Source organism: Myiozetetes cayanensis, unplaced genomic scaffold (assembly GCF_022539395.1).
Source record: "Myiozetetes cayanensis isolate MyiCay16 unplaced genomic scaffold, myiCay2020 scf2-11, whole genome shotgun sequence".
NCBI classification, from domain to species: Eukaryota; Metazoa; Chordata; class Aves; order Passeriformes; family Tyrannidae; genus Myiozetetes; species Myiozetetes cayanensis.
The window spans coordinates 1530193-1548727 of NW_026087411.1; the positions used below are offsets into that span (position 1 = coordinate 1530193).

Here is an 18535-nt window from a genome sequence, read left to right on the forward strand (position 1 = left end):
CACTGACAGATTTATATGCAGACCTTTCCTGGGTGTGTTATTGGTAATGGTCATGCTGGTAGGATACAGAGAGGGCTGAGCAAACACTTTGCTCTCCTATAACTCCTCAGGATTTCAGTGTTCTTTAGAATCCAAGTAGCTCTTCAAACTCTGCTGCATGTTTGCTGCAGCTCCATGTGTTTTGCAGGGAGCAGATGGGGCTCTGCTGGCCCGGAGAGTTGAAGGAACCTGTGGCTTTCCCTCCTAACAACACAGGATTTTTGGTGCACAAGATCTCTCCTTGCTCAGGCTCTGAACCATCTTCTCATTGTGATCGTGGTCTTTAATGCTCAGTCAGGTACCCCACCCCTTCCCAAACCCACACCAGCCCCCCTGCCAGTGCCTGCACAGCCCCGCTGCAGCCCCTCCCTGCTCTGCTCCTGCTTTGGGTTGGAGGGGCTGTTGCTGTTCCAGCTCCTGGTTCTCATGGGATTGCTGTGCTCAGGGAGATGTGGAGGGCTGTGCAGGCTGATGTGGCTTGGGCACGTGGATGAGGTACAGCTGCCTCTGCTGCTCCTGCCATTTGAGAAATGCTTTTCTCTCTTTATGGTGATCAGTTTGGGGTCATTGTCAGATGAGCAGAGATTGAAAAGGAGAACTTACACGTGCTGGTGATGGAAAACGACGTAAATATTGGCAGGTCATGAAGGTAGAGTAAATCCTTGGGGCAGCATGGGAACCCCAGGGCTGATTTGTGGTTGCTTCATTTGCCCCCTGTAAGTCCTGGCATTGAAGGGGGAAAAGCCACCTGGGCCTCCCCAGGGCACCTGTCGAGGGAGAGCTACCTATTTTAAACCCAGAAGCACCAAACCCTTTTGTTTCTCGCAATGGGCAGTGGTGAATTCCACACTTGGGAAGTTAAAAGTTTGAGTAGAAGAGCAGTGTTCATGCTGGGGATGAGGGGGAGGCACAGCTCCTTTGTGGGTAGAGGAAACGTTACTTAACAAACTAAGTGTGGAGGTGAGGAATTGCAGGAGGAGGAGCAGACCTTTTGCTCAATACATGTGTGGAATGAGGAGGTGCCTTTCCAACCGAGTGGATTTGTGGTGATGAATGGGGAGGAATCTCTCTGGGGAGAGGAGGGAGCTTCCCACAAGCCAAGCTCCGTATCGGAGACTTTCCACCATGGAAAACGCCGGTTAAATCCCTCCCCCTGGAGTGGATTTTTGCTGTCAGTAAAACTAAAGCTCAGTGGGCAGCAGGTTTGTCCTTCTGCAAAGGAATTACACCTTCAGTGTTCCAAGCACTGCATGGGCTCAGATCTGCATCATTCTGGCTTTGCAGACTCCCCCGGTAGCTGACAGTAACGGTGGTAGTAACAAACTGCCTCAAAATACACTCCGTACAGTATGGTAAGATATCTTTATTTAAAAATTTTGTACATCGAAGGATTAACTGCTACATTTTTTTAGACAAGAAATAAGATTTTACATATTACAAAAGATGTTATTAGTCCTTGAAAATTAGAAATAAATTTTATGAACACTGTACATGATACATCTGAGTTGTAAGAGCAGGACCAGGACCGAGTGCCTGGAAGTGATATAACTTAACAAGGAAATGCACTCCATTCTTAGTATACAACATAATATTTCTGGAAAAATAGTATGTTAAGTTCTGTCTGAAAATGCTGCATCCCAGTAACTACCAACAGTGTTCTCATGGACATTTGTGCCCTGCCTGGGTTTTTTTCCATTTGGAGTTTTTCTTTGTTGGAGGAATTTTCTTCCTATGGTCTATTTTTCTTGGAGAGAGCAGGATGTTATTCCGTGGCATGGTTAACACAATCTGCATATAAAAACCTGATGCAAAGCACTTCTCACAATGTAACTTCACCTCCAACCCAGATTAGAAAAACCCACTGTGATAGCACATAAATGTCTACAGAAATAGATTTTTATTGACTGTTACCTTTTGTTACAAAGTAGTTAGAAAAGAAGAAATATATTTCAGCTTATCAGATAACTGTTACTTTGTGTATCATTCAGGCTACATAATTTTTTTCTTTTTTTGAGATTGATGTGTAGCTGCATTAGAATTTAAAATAAAAACCAACACAGAAGATCACTTTTAAATTGCATGACCTCTTTGGCTGGGGAGGGGGTGTGAGGTTGCACAGGATACTGTGAACGTACAGTTCTCATACAAAAGCGTAGTATGGACCTAGTCCAAGGAAGGTAATAAAAAACAAGGTTTAAATCTTTATACACAAAGTGACAATGCCCATGTTATACTATGGAACACATCTACTAATTGGGAATTACAGGTGTAACGTGTGAATAAAAGATACCAACTTACTAAACAAAATTTAAAAAAAAAAAAAGAGAGCAAAATCTATAAATAAAATAGTAAGTGCTTTCTCTCTGCTGACATCTTTGGCTGCCGTGGTGCCTAGAAGGCGTAGGGTCCCACGATGATGGTTAGCCTGAGCACCGAGCTCGTGCGGTAGTTCAGGCTGTTCACCGTCAGCATCTCCAGGTCCACGATGTGCTCGCGGGGCCCCGACAGCGACTTCACCAGCACCAGCATGGCGCTCACCGCGCTCGTTTGCTGCAGGGACAACACAGCTGCGCTCAGCACACCTCCCCTGGGCCTCACCTGGCCCTGCCCCACACAGACACAGCGCTTTCCAGTGCCCCTGGCTCATCCTCCCCACCGGCCTCGCTGCAGGGAAAGCTTCACCTCACCCAGAGGGGTAAATGCGCCGCCAGACTCTCCTGAAGGCTTTGTTTTTATCCCCACCTACCAGCTTTCAAAATAGAGAGAACGAGTAAAATAAGAGGCTTAGTGTCTCTAACAGTGGTGTAGCTGAGGGAAACTGTCACCTCATGGCTCGTTCTCCCGAAGTGAGAACGTGCTCTCCTCGTAAACACTGGCAATGTTTGCAGCTGGGCTGTAGCTGTTGCCATCCCCGCCTTGCCCTGCTGCAAAGCTCGCTTCCCAGGCTGGGATGGTGCTCCTGGGGAGGGCCTTGTCCATGGCATGCTGCTGCTTTGGGAAATGGTCATTGTCATTCCCAGGTGATGAGAAAAGGGAAAGCTCCCTCTCTCCCTTTGTCTGCTACAAATGTTTTCTCACCATGTCAGGAGTGGGGTGTGCAGATGAATCCAATGCATCTACTGTATCTGAGACCCAGCTCAGAGTTTGACTAAACCGAGTAGGAATTAATTAGGCTCTAACCCAAGTGAGACCTGGAGCGATCTTGTTCTTATTTGAAGCAAAGAACTGTTTGTATTTTGGGGTGGTGATGGGCTTTTGGTGTGTAATAAATCCAGGGCAAGGCACTGGATTGTAGTTTATGTCAGAACAAGTGAGATGTAGATGAGCAGTGCCTTGTTCCCATCTTGGGGAAACATGGTGCCAATGGCAATGCCTTACCTCGGTACACTTGTTGGATTAAAACACCCTGAGCCCCAGATTTGAAGGAAAATAACTAAATATGAAAACCTTCCAATTAATATATTTCTGATAGAAACTTTAGTACTGGTTCTGTTTTACTGAGTATAAAGCTACACATGAAGGGAAAGGATTTCCCAGGAATTCATAAATATTACAAGGGTCCAAGGAAATCAGATTTCCTCCAAAAACCCTCGAAAAGCAGATGTTCTGGACACTCTGAGTCATATGGATCTACTTGACTGCATCCCACCAACAGGAAACAGTGTTGTTCCAAGTGGTCTTCTGAATGAGTTGCAGCACTAAAAGCATATGCTATGAAGCCATAGTAAATTGGGCTGAGGCACTGACTCGTGGGATGCTGTTACAGGTTTTTGTTTGCCGGATGAGATGCAGTGAAGGTGTTTGTGCAGGGCCCACGTGTGATGCCCTCACACGCAGGGGCGGCGGGTGCCGCTGCTGACCGTACTCACCCGCAGGTAGAACTCCCCGTTCTCATTGCCGGACTTGATCCGGAAGGTGTTGATGGTATTGGGGTAGATGGTGGTGGCCTGGATCTGGAAGATGTCGGAGGGCACGGTCCTGTCGGAGCGGATGCTCATGTACTTGTAGACCACGGAGTAGGGCAGCTCCCGGCACACGGCGTTGGACACGGGGCACACGCAGCGGCTGCGGCACACACGGGGGACACGTTAGCACCGCGCTCCCTGCCCGGGAGAGCCTAAAGGGAAGGAATTCTCCTCTTACTTCTCGGATGTGAGCACATAGGGCTCTTGGCAGGGGTTTCTGGGGTAACAGCGGAACCCTCCGTGGTAGTTCCAGCACATCTCGTCCTCTCTGCATTCGTTACTTGTCTCACACTCGTTGATATCTGGGAGAAAGGAACAGGGACTGTGTAGCAAACTCATTTCCATCACTGGCAAACACACTCACTGTGTCTTCAAAACAACCAAAACCAGCTACCTGCTAGTCAGAAACTCCTCATGTTTCAGTGTTCTCGCCCTGCTCTTCTGGCTATAAAGGATTTCTCCATGCAGAAGTGGAATAAACTTCTTTATTGAGTGTAAAGTAAGACTGGATGTTTTAGTTGAGTGGAGATGGACATTAATCACATGTAATCCAACTGTGGAACTCCTGTAAAGTTTCTCATTAGCAAAGAATAACTTTAGAGCAGGAGGTGTCCTGAAGGCAGAGAAGAAAAGTCTCAAGGAAGAGTTGATCTCCTGCCTTTTGTCAGTTCTCATTTGGAATAACCTGTGTTTCATGATCTAAAATGCTTAATTAATGGTGCATTTTAACTCAAATGGCTTTGAAAGGAATAACGCAGACGTTTTTACTGTGCAAAGCAGAGCTTCCTTTTCTTCCTGGGAAGAGAAGCCTGCAGAGAGGTGGGGACTGTCAGCCCTGCACTGTATTATTAATGCTCCTTCTGCTGTCACTGCCAAAACCCCACTGTCTACCTGAATTTCAGAGGCACAGGAAGGATTTATTCAAATGTAATCAGATCTTTTAGATGTTCCAGCTGTCCCACAACATTCAGTACCAGCTGCTGTTAGGGTAGAAAAGAAGTTAATCTGAATTTTGTAAGAAAAGATATTGATAAAGAAAAGCTATTTTCTCATCTCTTCTGCCAATAATTCTACACCTATTTATTTCTAAGAATGAGGACTTTAAAATCAGGTTCTGGGTTACAGAAGCAATGGCTCTTGATCTTAATACATTGTTCTGCAATATTCTGTAACAAGATGGGGGGCATTTAACAGCAGAGAGGAAAAACCACAACCTTGAAAACCCTGGCATTGGGTGGCACCTGGCCAGAACGTTTATTTTTCTAAACACAAATTGCCTAAGCTGCTGAAGGCTTGCATTTTTTTTTTGTCTTCTGTTATCAGAACAAACATATCTTCAGTTTCTACTGTGACTGGATTTAGGACTCTCTCTAAAAAGAAACAGGATATAAAGGCATGTTTCATGTTTGTAAGGGATGTTTAACTCTGAAACTTGGACCCACTACCTCCACATCTAAGTTTTACCTGGGGGTTGCAAACCCTGGAATTTTGTCCTAGCAATCTGAAGGACTTGGAGTTTGAGCTGCAGGATTCAAATAAGGTTAATTGAACATCATATCATCACCAAAAGCTTTATCAGCACAACTTCTGCTAACAGAAGAATAATCCTGGTGTGAAATATAAACTTCTGGAGGGCAGGTCTTCTTAGTCCTGGCTGAAATGGTGCTCATAAAAGCAGGGTTTTGAGGTGAGGGCACTTACCTTGACACGTTCTGCCTCCCACTACCTGGTATCCTTCAGGACACACGCAGGAGAATTTCCCTGGCTCGTTGACACACTGGTACTGACATAGATAACTTGAGGTTCTGCATTCATCGGTGTCTGCAGAGAGCAAAGAGCTCAGTTACTGCCTCTTAACATCTGCCTTGTTACACAACTAAATGTAACAGCTAAATGCTTGAAAAAAAGTAAAATCTGTCTCCAAAGAATGTTGTAAAAACCTCAGATGTGCTGCTCGATGCCTCCAAGTTGCAGATGGGAAGGCAAGTTCTACTGGGGTTTTATCAACAATCTTCCAAAAGGAGAGTTCGGGGTTTGAGGAAGCAGAAGCTGAATTAGGCTTCAGAATAGATTTGGGAAAATATCTCCTGGAAGCTTGTATACTTGTAGTATTCCAAAGTGGGATTACTTTGAGGGGGAAAGAAACACAGATGGGAGATTAGTTAGTAAGGCAAAAATGTTGCCTTTGTACTTGTGCCCTGTGCTAATGGAGTAGCTCTTTGGGAAAGAGGAAAAGGCTTTTTTTGCCTTCTGATAGTATTCAATGTATCCCGTTCTCCTGCTTTTTTATCCCTGTGTAAGCATCGTTTCCCGGTGAGAGAAGTCTGGTGTGAAGCAGAATTTAACAGGGAGTGCCATTAACAGGAAACTCATTTAAACCTCTCAGAACTGGGGCTTGGCTCGGGAAGCAGCAGAGCTCCCTCCTAGCACCTCCGAGGTTGGAGCCCAGCTCCGGGTTTGAGGTCAGGGATGTCCTTGGAGGCTGCATTCTTGCTGCTCCCTGTTGTGTTCAAATAGGATTAGCTTAAGCAGCTTGGCCAGGGAGCATCTGGGAGAGCTCTTCCCGCTCGTTTGGGAGGGCAGTGCTGAACCACAGACCTCTCTGGCTCAAAGGCTGGCAGAAAGGACCCGGGGCGTTCGGGGTGAGATCATCGCTGTCCAAAAGGGGATTAGAGCACCCCTGTGGAGGCTCTGGCAGAGGAACTGCAGTGCTGATTGTATAATCATCAGGAGACACGCTGTTTGTGTACACGGGCCTGAAAGCGCCTCAAAGGCACAATTGTCGCTTCCTTCACATCAGAAATTGGAGGGTTGATTTCCAGAGGAGCCCAACAACACAGAGAATTGCCCTTGTTTTTGGGCTGCATTCCTTTCCAATTCATTTAGTGGTCATCAGCAGCAGACCACACACAATTCCAGGGAGTTTGGGAAATGAGGGCTCCGGAGCCTGATTCTTCCCAGCTGTTTCCCAGGTCCTGTTTGGCACTTATTGTAGAGATACCCACCCCTACCTCTACCTCAGTGCGGCCACTCAGGTGTGAATTAGCCACATTTGCACCCTAAAAATAAATGTCTTAAAGGTTTTGGCTCCAAACTGCACCCACTCGAGGGTGGCTCCACTTGAATTATGTCCCTCAGTTCACAGAAAAGCTTCTGGGAAAACAAAAACAGGACAAAAAGCTGCTCTTCTGAGACACAAACCGAAATCCCTTACCTTCACAGTTGATTCTGTCACTGCTTAACTCAAAGCCTGGGTTGCACTGGCAGATGAAAGAGCCCAGGATATTGTAACACTGTTGTGCACACGGGTTATTGGCATCACATTCGTTTATGTCTGGAAGGGAAAGGGTCAGATATTTACCTTGTGGAGGTGCTAATTCGGCTCAGTGCACTCGTCCCTAGGCTGCGCCTGCTGCTCAGCAGCTCAGCTGACTCTCTCAGTGGAGATCTGCCATCACTGGGGCAATGTTAGGTCTGTGCTTTACATTCCATGTAAAAAAGAGCATTTTTCCAGGAATGGGAGTTATTCTAATGTGTGATGAATTCTCCCAAAAATGTTTAGTGTGGCTATTAAACTCCGCATTCCAGCCCCTTTTTTTTTTTTCAGGTATGAGATGCCAAGTCTCTATAAATAATTGATATAAGGAACACATACTGATAAGACCTCTCAGCATGCAGTGGTTAAGATTTATTTGAGCTATTTATGACCCTTAAAATTGGTTCTTTGAGATTCCATTGCAATTATAACATGAGCCTTGGAGGCCAGTGGGGTTTTGCAGCCTGTACCACGCTGGGGGATGGCATGTTTGTGTCTGCCTGTTTGCCATGGGTGCCCACCCCAGAACATGGCTGAGGACTCTGCCATGAGAAGGGCAGCATTTTTAATGGGAACTTTAGAGAAATCTGATTACCTCTGGAATCTCTAACCCTTGTTTTTGCACAGACTGTTGATTAAGTGCTGCTCTCCTGCCATTCACTCCATAGGTTTGACTGTGTGTTCCCTTCTATTCCTTCCCTGCATGTTTTCCATTCATATTTGTTTATCAGATAATGAGGAGAAGCCACATTTGGAAAAAACCCTCTGAGTTCATGGCTTTTGCAAATGCTTATAAATGTCAGCACCACTGTAATTTAGAGATACAGCTGAAAAATGACAAGCAGTAGGCACCCTGAAAAATGAGACCAATGAAGAGGATATTAATCCTCTGTATGGTGAACATCCTTGTCCTGAAAAGGAGTGATAATGGGGAAAACTCGACAAAAATTTTTTTCTTCTTTTTTTTTTTGTTCATTTCTGGCAACAGTGCAAAGATTGCACATCATGCCAATGGTACCAGAAGGAATAAATATAGATTTCAGCCATGAAGAACTTCTGACCACCTCCATCACCAATCTCTTGATTTTTTTTTCTTTTTAAATGGCCATTCTCTCTGTACTTCAGTGGACAGAGTTACCTTTTTATTATTACTCTAATTCTCCTAGAACAGAACCTATGATTTCAAACTTGACATCAGGTCTTAAAGTTTTACTGTCAAATATCCCTTAGTGTTTTATTTCTAAGGGGAAGATCACTGCTGAAAGGTCACTTTTGGCAGTCTTTGTTTTAATTTTTAACGTTATTTTCTAGATATTCAGATGTGACCCAGCTGCTTTCTTTCCTCACTACACTCCCCACGTGCTGAGGACAATTCCACTTAACTGCAGAGGTTTGGTCCTGGTTCCCTTGATTGCCACTTCCAGCCCTTGGTGCGTGAACTGGCAGTAATATTGGGGAAGGCAATCAATGCAAACCGAAGGAATAATTAAATCTAATATCAAATAGTGACTATAAACCTCTCTGCCAACCAAACAACAGGTGTTCAAAAGGCTCCAGTTTTCTCTCTGTCCCTGCTGCACTTGGATCCCTTACAGAGGAGCCTTTCTGAGCAGCGACACTGTCACTGCTCGCTCTCTGTTCCTTCCAGTGGGGAAGAAAACCCTGGAATGTCAGCGGTGGTGGTGAGGGTTCATGTCCCTCAGTGAGGTGAGGGTTTGTGTCCCGAGTGAGGTGAGGGTTCATGTCCCCGAGTGAGGTGAGGTGAGGGTTTGTGTCCCCAGTGAGGTGAGGTGCAGGTGGGTGCAGAGCGTCCCTTACCCACGCAGGTGTGGTTGTTGGATGCCAGCTGGAAGCCAGCATTGCACTGGCAGTAGTAGGAGCCGGGGGTGTTGACGCAGCGGTGGTGGCAGTAGGGGGGCAGCGTGCACTCGTCGATGTCTGCGCACCAAAAAACAGGCGTTAGTTCCAAGGCAATCACTGCCCTTCCCTGCCGCTCTCCGTGCCCAAGGAATCTGAACTGCACTTGATTAGAGGCAGGGGGAAAGGCTTGTGTGAGCTAGGTGTTGCTTCTGTGGACATCACCAGGAATACTATTTTTTTCCTTTAAGTACCTTTTTTAATAACAATTTTTATGCTCAGTGCACATCTCAACTTAATTTTTTTAAGCAGTCCCACAGTACTGCTTGATCTGGTTGATTTAGTGCAGGTAAAACTCCATGTTTGGTTCAGTTTTCCCCAGGCTCCCTCAGGGTCAGACACGATGCCAAGAGCACAGTGAGAGTGGCTTGGAGCTCGTGTTCCCAAAAACTCAGGTGCAGCACTCCTAGCACACACTAAATCTTTGCAGCTCCACGAGGAACAGGCCAGATTTGCTGTGCAAGTCCAGGGGAACGGCGAGCAGAGAAAATTAATGGGCTTGGAAGGGAAACAGGTGGTGCTTTTGCAGGGATCCCCAGCAACCTGCCTTGCTCCCCAAGGAGCTGCCATTGCTGCCTGTCCTGGACACCTTTCCGGGTACCAGCACCTGGCTGTGCATCTCGGGCAGTAAGAGCCTTCCCCAGCTTCAACCTGATTGCAGGTGGAGCAGCTGCCTTTCCAAGTGTCAGCATTCCTGCTGTGCATCAGGGCAGGGCCTTCACCTGCCAACCACACAAACCTGCACCAGCCCATTCCTCTCCCTCGTGTTTGCAGAGGTTCCCCTGCCTGCTGGAGGAGATGCTGTCTCTGGCTTTGCCTGGAATACTCTGTTCTGATCCCGTGATGGTGCCTTAGCCAGGCCTGCTGGAGCTTGGTGGGGCAATCCACGCCGCGCTCCGAACATGCACACAATGGGAGATTTCAAAGGATCAACACTCACACAAATAATTCCAGCACTCCCTGGAACAAAGAAAGGCACTTCCCATATCCATGCCAGATCTTGAGTTTCCTACCTCCAGCTGTTTCCACCATAGATGTGTTTAAATAGAGGCCAAGACTTTTTATCTTTTTTTTTTTTTTAATAATGAGGAAAGTGTTTGTTTTAATATCAAGTGAAAAAAATAATCTTTGGCGATTAACCCTTTCTTTGTCAAATCTGCTGTTTGGGGCTGAGCTTAGTGGAGTGTTTTGGATGGTTCTGAATGAAAAGGCTTAGGCTGGAAAATTCCTGGCTGTCCATACAGTAGCAGTAGTCACTGGAACTCTTTCGTGGCAGAGGGAGAAATTTGGAAGTGGAATAAATCAGATTTCCATCCCTGACTTTTACAGGACTGAGCTCTTAGAAATAACTGCTTAAAAATAAGAACATTATACAATATAGATATGTGATCAAGGCTTTGCTGCTTAGGCACTGCATTTACACACATAAACACTTCCAGGGTCTGGCTCTGGTTCTGTGGGAATTTGCCTTGTGGGATTGGGCACCTCAGCTCTGTGCAGATCTAAGGGCTGAGCATCATCTAATCCATTGGGCCAAATCTTCAGTTGGAAGAGATGCTGAAAAACAGTTCATTCTCTCTGCAATCCTGCATTTCAGAAAAGGCTGATTTGGGAATCAATTTGTGTGAACAACAAAACAAAATAAAAAAAAAAGGCAACAATTGTTAGTGAATTTAGATTAAAATCAACCAATTGTTAAAAATGTCTTTTTTTTTTTTTTCCTCCTTCTACCACAGAGCCAAAATAGTCTGGAAAAATTTCTTTCAAATTTGAGAAACATTTCCTCCCATATGGAGAACCTCTATCAAGATCTGGCCCCGAGAACACTTTCTGGCTGAGCTGTTAGAAAAATCCCCCAAGACAGGCTTTATTCTGAAATGCTGACAGGACTAACTGTTGGGATGTACTTCTAATTTAGGTCACTGTGTAATATGTAACACAGGTGTTATCCTTGGGTTTGACCTAAATAGGAGAGGGGAAATTTCCCTTTCCAGGCATCTTCATGTATAGATTTAGATGCATAAAAGTGAGTCCAGTGAGACTTCCAGTCAGGACCGTGAGGCTTATTATTAGAAGTGCTGTTGCATGGCAATAACATAATTTACCTGCTCTAAAAAATCTAAATAACCCCCAGATATTAAAAAAAAAGAATAATAAGCAAAGCAATTCCTCTACCTCCATTCCAAATTCCTCATCCTACTCCTGCACAGGGAACTGAGAAAAATCAGATACACCTGTGTTTACAGCAGTTTGACAGTCCAGGGCCTGATCTACAGTTCTTGGGAAAGAGATAAGAATTTTTGAGTTCATTTCTACAGCCCTTGGCCTGGAACCTTGGAGAAAGAGCCAGGCTCAGGAATTTCAGTTAGAATAGGGATGTACTAAAACCTCCCCAGCTTTTTACCTATGTGGCCTTTTGGGAAGAGGTTAAAAATGAAAATCAACAACTTCTTATGTATTTCAAGGGTAGGAACCCCGAGGCAGAAAGAGGAAAAGCTCAAGTTCTGCTGAGGACTAAAGAAAGGAAGCCCAAAGCGGTGTTGTGTCTCACAGGAGGTGATGGGCACATTTGACTCTCTTCTTTCCCAGCTGTTGTTACTGTGGGACAAGCCCGGGCTGCGGTGCCTATAAAGGAATTAATCCACTGGAGTGGTGGTTCCAGGGGTGTTGAATCAGGGCTGAAGGAGCAGAGCAGGGGCACTTTGGCACAGGGTCCTCCAACGAGGCTGGAGCAGGGGAGATGCCGTGTTTACACTGCACTTGGGTTTAATTTCACGCTGTACTTGCACAGGTCCCGAGAGTGCCAAGGGCTTATTTTGGCACAGGGCATAAAGCCTGGGGCTTTACGGGTTGCAAATCTCATCTACCTGCATTCAGAGTTTCCATCTCTTTCATTTACACCCATAAAATCAAGTCCAGGCCAGGCTGCCCAGGGAATACGTGGAGCAGGGATGAGGTCTGGGTGGAGGCAGAGCTGCTCCTACAGCTCTGGTGCTGAGCTCAGGCCAAAGATGGGCTTTGGTTTGCTGCCATCACCATCTATGGCACTGTGTGGGACACTGGGCAGCACCCCAACACAAACAACAAACACAGGGAAACACGAGGAAAATCCGTATGGGGGGGTTCTAGTGGTGATTGTACTTCAAACAGCTCCTCGTTCTGTGTTTCAGTGGTTAATTCTCACTGTCCCTTTATGTTCCAAGTGGTGTAGCTGTCTGACACTCCACACACCCAGCCACTTCCTGATCAACCTGAGCTTTGCAACTTTGTATGGAGAAAACCCAGGGGATTCAGAGCTGCACTTACCAACACACTGCTCCCCTCGCTTCTGGTAGCCTGCAGGGCACTGGCAGCTGAAGGACCCTCTTAGATTGACACACACTTGGTCAGCTCTACAGTTATGGCTTCCAGTTGCACATTCATCTATATCTTTATTTAAAAAAAAAAAAGAAAAAAGCAATATTAGTAATTAATTAAAATATTCGGCCTTAGAAGTTCTTTGGCTTCAAGTTTACTATAAGTGAAGGCAGCAAAGTTCAAATGTGTCCCAAGATGTCATCTCAACACTTGCTCCATGTACGGGATTTAAAATGTGACCACATTTCTGACAGCTTCTGATAGACCACATAGATGTGGTTATTTTAAACAACCAAATCCTTTTATTTGCCAAATACCATTAATATTTTGTACTTACTGGCCTAAAACTTTCTGTAAACTTCTTGCAGCTTTATCATACTTTAATCGTTTGACTTTGTTTTGGTTTGTTTTCCCCCCCCGTGCTGGTTGGACGTTTCATGTTGAATTACTCTGGAAAATTTCAGCAGATGTACTTCAGCCCTTTCTCAAGGAGGGGATGAGTTAGAAACATGTTTTGCTGATACTAAAAGGGCTCTGGTGATCTCCCTTGCGTGGTTCTCGTGCTCCACGCTTTGGACGGGGACTTGGAACGTGGGATGTGGTGGCCTTCCCATCAGGAAGAGATCTGCCTCTCGTCATTCCCACGAAAATTCCCCTAATTCACTCAATCTGTTCCAGCCTTTGGAAGCAGTTTCCCTGTGTTTGAACAGTACAGCTAAAAATGCAAGGACTGCTCAGAGTAATTCAGGCAGCTTTCAGTTCACACTGAATGCAGGTTTATACAAGCACAAAGCAGCATTTTCATTTTGCCTATCCATTATAACTGCTGGAGGTACTTAATTATAATTAAACTGCATGTGCTGACAAATGAATTACAATTTGCTTTCTCATCTGAACATCCAGAAGGTTGGAGAGCTTTTTATTGTAACATGACACAGTACAGTGAAATGACTTTTTAATTTTGGCATCCTACACAATTTGGAGACTCCAGGCTGAATAAACAAATTCCTTAAAACTTATGATCTCTAGTTTACAAATCTCAGCTGACCTCTCTATTTGTATAGGCACTGGGGATGTTAGAACATCACCAGTGGCAGATTCTGGGTGGTGCTTTGGAAAAAATGATGGATTCTTTCTCATAACAAATGAAAACAATTTTGACCACAAGATTCAACAAAAAATAAACCATCAACAGTTCGAATTAATTCTCAACGTTTGCCCTTTCCCCAAATGTCCAAATATTTTACGTGCATTTTGTCTTTATCTGACGGGGAAAATAAAGCCCTTTAACGTTGGGCTGGGCTTTGCATTTCTGCCCAGAGTCACTCCTAAAGCTGCTGTGTCGGTGCAGGGCTTGCTGAGCTCACTGCTGTGTCCTGACAGCTGGAGAGCACGTTCCCAGGTGTACGGATTGTCAGGGAATACAACTGGCTGCCTCCTGCCCCCCTGGCACGGCGTTAATGCTGCAGCCAAAGCAGGGGCAGCTCGAGGCAAGTCTTTGCAGGGACCTCACTGGGCTTTGCATGTGCTCCTAATTCCTATAAAAGCTGGAAGTAAAGTGGCTCGGTGCTTATACAGTCCCAACCCTTTTTGTTGCAGAGTGTGCTGGAACAAAGAGTTCATTTGATCTCTGGGAGCTTCATATATGAGTAAATGGAACATGAGTTCCCTTTTAAGGTGGATTAGTTAAAATGCATTGAATAATAAGCTACTCCAGCTAAAATGATTCAGGCTAGATTTACTTGTGCACTCAGGCTCTTTGGTTGTTCCTGATGGGAAGTTCAGTTTGAAAGGGGAGCAATTATTCCAAATTAGTTTTAGCCTGCTGGCTGCCTCCTCTCTTGGAAACTCTGGGAGGGTTTGAAGTTACAGCCAAAAAGATCCGGGTTTCTGAGAACAATCTTGTCTTGAGACTTGTTGCAAGGAATCCTTTGGAGCTCTCCTGAGCCTCTTGTCCAGTGAGGATCCTGGCCTGGGTGGTGTGTTATCCGTGTCCGTGTGTCCTGCCTGTCTTCTCCATGCAGGGCAATGTCTGTCAGTGGGTGCACTGTTCTTGGTGGGCTTCTGAAGAGCTTCACTGTGGTTGCTCTGCATCATCCCAGTGGGACTTCCCTTTGGAACTGTCTGCTGGGTGGCTTTGGTTGGGCTGTGATTCCCTGGGCAGTATTGGTGTGGGATCCCCACTGTGTTCATGGACTGTCTGTCTGCAGTTGTGCAGGGTCTGACTGGACTCTGAGCTGAAGTTTCCAGCTTGTTTTCCCAGTTACATCCCTTCTGTAGGGAAATCTGTGACTCCCAGGTCTTCATCATTGTAAGAACTCGTTTTTCCAGCAATCAGACTTTTCCAATCTGTTATATCCTGAGGTTTATGGTGACCTGCACAGTGCCCTCTGAATCTGTGACAGTGATCTGCAAGCTGCATCAATTCCTGCTTCTAATGCAACATTCCTGAATCCAGTGCCACAATACAGGAATGAGATGGTGGTTACACAAAGCACAGATTTTTCCTTACGTTCCTCATTCCATTTGATCTCTCTTGGCAAAACCCCTGTGCTGAAGTGTGAGCAGTGAATGAGGGCACTGGGAATGTGTGGATTTGGGTTCTGCCTGGTGCAGACACGTTGGTTTGCTTCCTGAGAACACTGCAGTGTGGAGCAAGGGTGTGAGAGAAACTCTTGCAGGGACACCACAGAGCTGCCCAGCTTTCATCCTGACAGCAGCGTGACTGTGACCTTTCCTCTCCTGCAGGAACGTTCAGTAATGTGTTACGTGCATGTGTATTTATAATAATTAAAGAAATTAAAACAAGCCTCTCGCTGCACACACTTGTCCCTCTGGGGAGAGGGGGAGAGAACAAACATGTGACAGATGTTTGTCATGTTGCTTAATGCACTACTGGAAAGCGCTCAAGATACCACAGTGATGAGTGCACTATAAGAAACAGATCTAGAAAGAAAATATTGGGCTTTTACAAGCTCATTCTTGAGCATCTTTCCTCTTTTCCAAATTTGGTGTCATCGTGATAAAGTTCATTTCCATAACTGTTTCAGCAACTTATTCCACAGCTGAAGCTTCTGCCCTAAGCCTGATAAGAAAACACCTGAAAACACTTTCAGCTCATTGCTCATCAACTTGGTTTAAATGTAATTTCTAGATGTTACACATGCTTTTGTTCACTCAGGTAAGCCACATAAATTCCATCAGTAACCAGTAATAAATTGGTCTTCTTTCTTAGTGTTACCCTCTCTTTTTTTTCCTTTGTATTTTCTTATCTCAGCTAAGGTGGTGCTTTTTTAAAATTTTTAAATTTTAAAGGTTGTGCTGCGCATCACAGATAAAGGAGAGCTGTCAGTTTGTGTTAAATTGTTAAAAACCCTGAATGGTGCTTGATTATTGCTGCATGCGACCCATGAAATACAGATTAGTTCTTACACTCCCTGTATCTCTGAGTCTCGCAGAAGATGTTGCTCAGATTTTTATTCCCAAACAGTTTTTCTCTGGGCACTTACAGCCTGTGTAGGTGAAAAATTCCTCTGGAATAGCCTAAGAATCCTTTTGCTGATCAGTGTCTCATGGAAATGGAGCTGGGTTCCCTTCAGTGCCTTGATCTTTGGAATAATGTACTCAGATAATTCTGTAATCTTTCAGTAGGCCACTCAAAAGCAAACTTATTATGGGGTCTGTTTGTACTTTGGTTAGAAAAATGGTTATAAAATGTGTTAGGATCGAGCACCTTAATTCCAGTGTGTTGTTTGGAAGTGTTACATCCAGGATTCTGCACTGGCACTTCCAGAGTCAAGGACCTGGGGCATTGCAAAGCACAGAATTCCCAGAACACTCTGAATCCAGGTCCATTAAAGCATCGTGAGAGTCTTCAGTTGGATGACTCTCGTTCTGAGCTGGGTCACACCTTGCAGTGCCCACAGTGGGTGGGGTGGGGTGGCCTCTGTCCAGTTGCAGTGACTTTGGTGCTGTATAAAACCCTTAAACTGAGTGAGGTGTCAATGGATAATGGAGGAAGGATATTGCAATAAGGACACAGTGTCTCAAACTACGTGGAAAACCCCACTGCTCTTTCAGGAATGTTTGTCAGATCCTCAGCTGTGTGTGGTAAATAGGGCCACCAGCCCCCAGTGACTCATCCTAAGAGCAATGCTGCCTTCTGCAGCCATTTCCAGGGCTGCTCTGGGAAGTTCAGTTGGGAAGGCTTTGGTGTCCATGCCTCAGGCAGCTCTTTGGGGTTGCAGGGTGCTCCAGCACCAGTGTGAGAGCACGGAGGGCAGCAGGGCTTGCTCCTGGATTCCTTCAAAATACAAATCCACTGGCATTTCATAGCTCTAATTCCACAAGGCTCACTAATGGCTATGCCCAGTGATTTCCTCATTTTCCAAAAATGTGCCCGTGCTCCCTCCTGAAGTGATTTACACACTTCTGTCCTTCCCTTGCTGACTTTGGCAGCTCCTCTGCATTTCAACCACCACTTGTGTACAAAAATTCTGCCTGACCTGCTTTTTAGCTTTCCCTGAACCTCGTGTATGGTTCCCTCTTCTCAGGACAGTGTTTCCCTTCTCTGAGCACTGCCCTCTGTCAGGCCTTTATCTACATCCTTAATATTCCCCCCAGTCTCTCTCTGAGCTGCAGACCTGGCTGGGTTCCCTCTGTGCTGTGAGTCACTTTTCCCAAACCCCCTGACTCATGCTGCTCACTCACTTATGCAACAGCTTAATCTCTGCACTTTCCCTCCTGTCACTGGGAGCCCAGAAACTGTGGGGATGCATTTCCCCAGGGCTTCAGAAACCAAGAGAAAAAACTGCAATCCACATCTACCTTCCTCTTCTTTGAGCCACTTAAGCCTTTTCCCCTGCAGCAGTACCTGTGAGTTGTGCTCAGGGCTGGGGAAATGTTTTCTTAAGTAACTCAAGTGTGTTTTACTGCTGTGCCTGAAGTGCTCAGCTTCTTGCTGCTCCCTGCCTCTCCAGGTATTGCCTTCTGCTACAACAGCATCTCCTTCTCTCCTTGGCCGTGCACATACCCATCTTTCAAAATAACTCACGTAATTGTGGGCTGCTTCTCTGTTGTGCTCTGTAGCAGAATATTCCACTGGATTAAAAAGAGGGCTCTTGAAATGATTTTCTGGGATTACAGTTCTCATTTCTGTCCCCACTGAGGAGCACTAAAGGACCTGCTGCTGACTGGTTTATAGCAATGTAACTGCAGGATGGTCCCAGCTCTGTCAGTGCTGTCCCTGACTCCAGAGGACCTGCTCTCCGCTTGTTTTGAATGTCAACCAGAAATATTTTAGTTCATCGGTTTAAATTTTGTGAGTTCTCAGTGTGAGTGAGACCGGAGAATGGCTTGGTGTGTTTTTCTAGTGGATTCATCTGCAGTGCAAACATCACCTCCCACGTCAGCAGTGGCACCAGAGAGTCTGATATCAGACACACAGGGACCTGCAGCATCACGGACAATGTACTCAACCCCAGGCTCCTGGAAACCTTGCCCTTTCTGGCCACTTCACGGGCTTTTCCTCTCTCTGCAAGGTGCTTCATACTGGCATTTCTCACCTGAAGGGATTAGACCGCAGTAGTTCATCCATGAGCATGGGCTCACTTTGCCAAATGAAGTGTTCTGTCCCCTCTTTGTGTTCCTTACACTGTTCTTGCAGCTGCAGCCAAGCTCACTGCGCTGTCTTTTCTTGGATCCTCCCTGATCCTTTCTTACCCATAGGAACAACACCAGCAACCTCCACATTTCCCTGGTTCTCCTCCCCAGCCTTAGCAAGCCATCCACAATTTCTGTCAAAGGCTTTTCTATTTCCCTTGCCACTTCCTTCAGCATTTGGGATGTTGTTCAGCTGGGCTGGGGGCCCAGGCAACTTTTAACTCGTCGGTGTTGGGAGGCCGTGGCAGAGCCCAGCACAAAATCTGTTACATAGCACGAG

The 18535-nt window shown here is 45.7% G+C and overlaps 1 protein-coding gene and 1 long non-coding RNA gene across 3 annotated transcripts in view; one reads left to right on the plus strand and one right to left on the minus strand.

Annotated features, from left to right (window-relative positions):
* LOC126640820 (uncharacterized) overlaps window positions 1-18535 on the plus strand; it is a 53662-nt gene that overhangs the window by 13487 nt on the left and 21640 nt on the right. The gene's annotated exons all lie outside the window — the stretch shown is intronic.
* The window catches only part of EFEMP1 (EGF containing fibulin extracellular matrix protein 1), a 41181-nt gene continuing 24028 nt past the window's right edge, over window positions 1383-18535 (minus strand). For both annotated transcript variants that reach the window (XM_050316997.1, XM_050316998.1), the window contains exons 5-11: window positions 12544-12666; window positions 9139-9258; window positions 7219-7338; window positions 5706-5825; window positions 4183-4306; window positions 3909-4104; window positions 1383-2589 (exon numbers count right to left, since the gene is read on the minus strand). In XM_050316997.1, coding sequence (XP_050172954.1) covers window positions 2431-2589; window positions 3909-4104; window positions 4183-4306; window positions 5706-5825; window positions 7219-7338; window positions 9139-9258; window positions 12544-12666 — 962 coding nt within the window. In that variant the 3' untranslated portion in view covers window positions 1383-2430. The remainder of the gene's footprint in view (window positions 2590-3908; window positions 4105-4182; window positions 4307-5705; window positions 5826-7218; window positions 7339-9138; window positions 9259-12543; window positions 12667-18535) is intronic.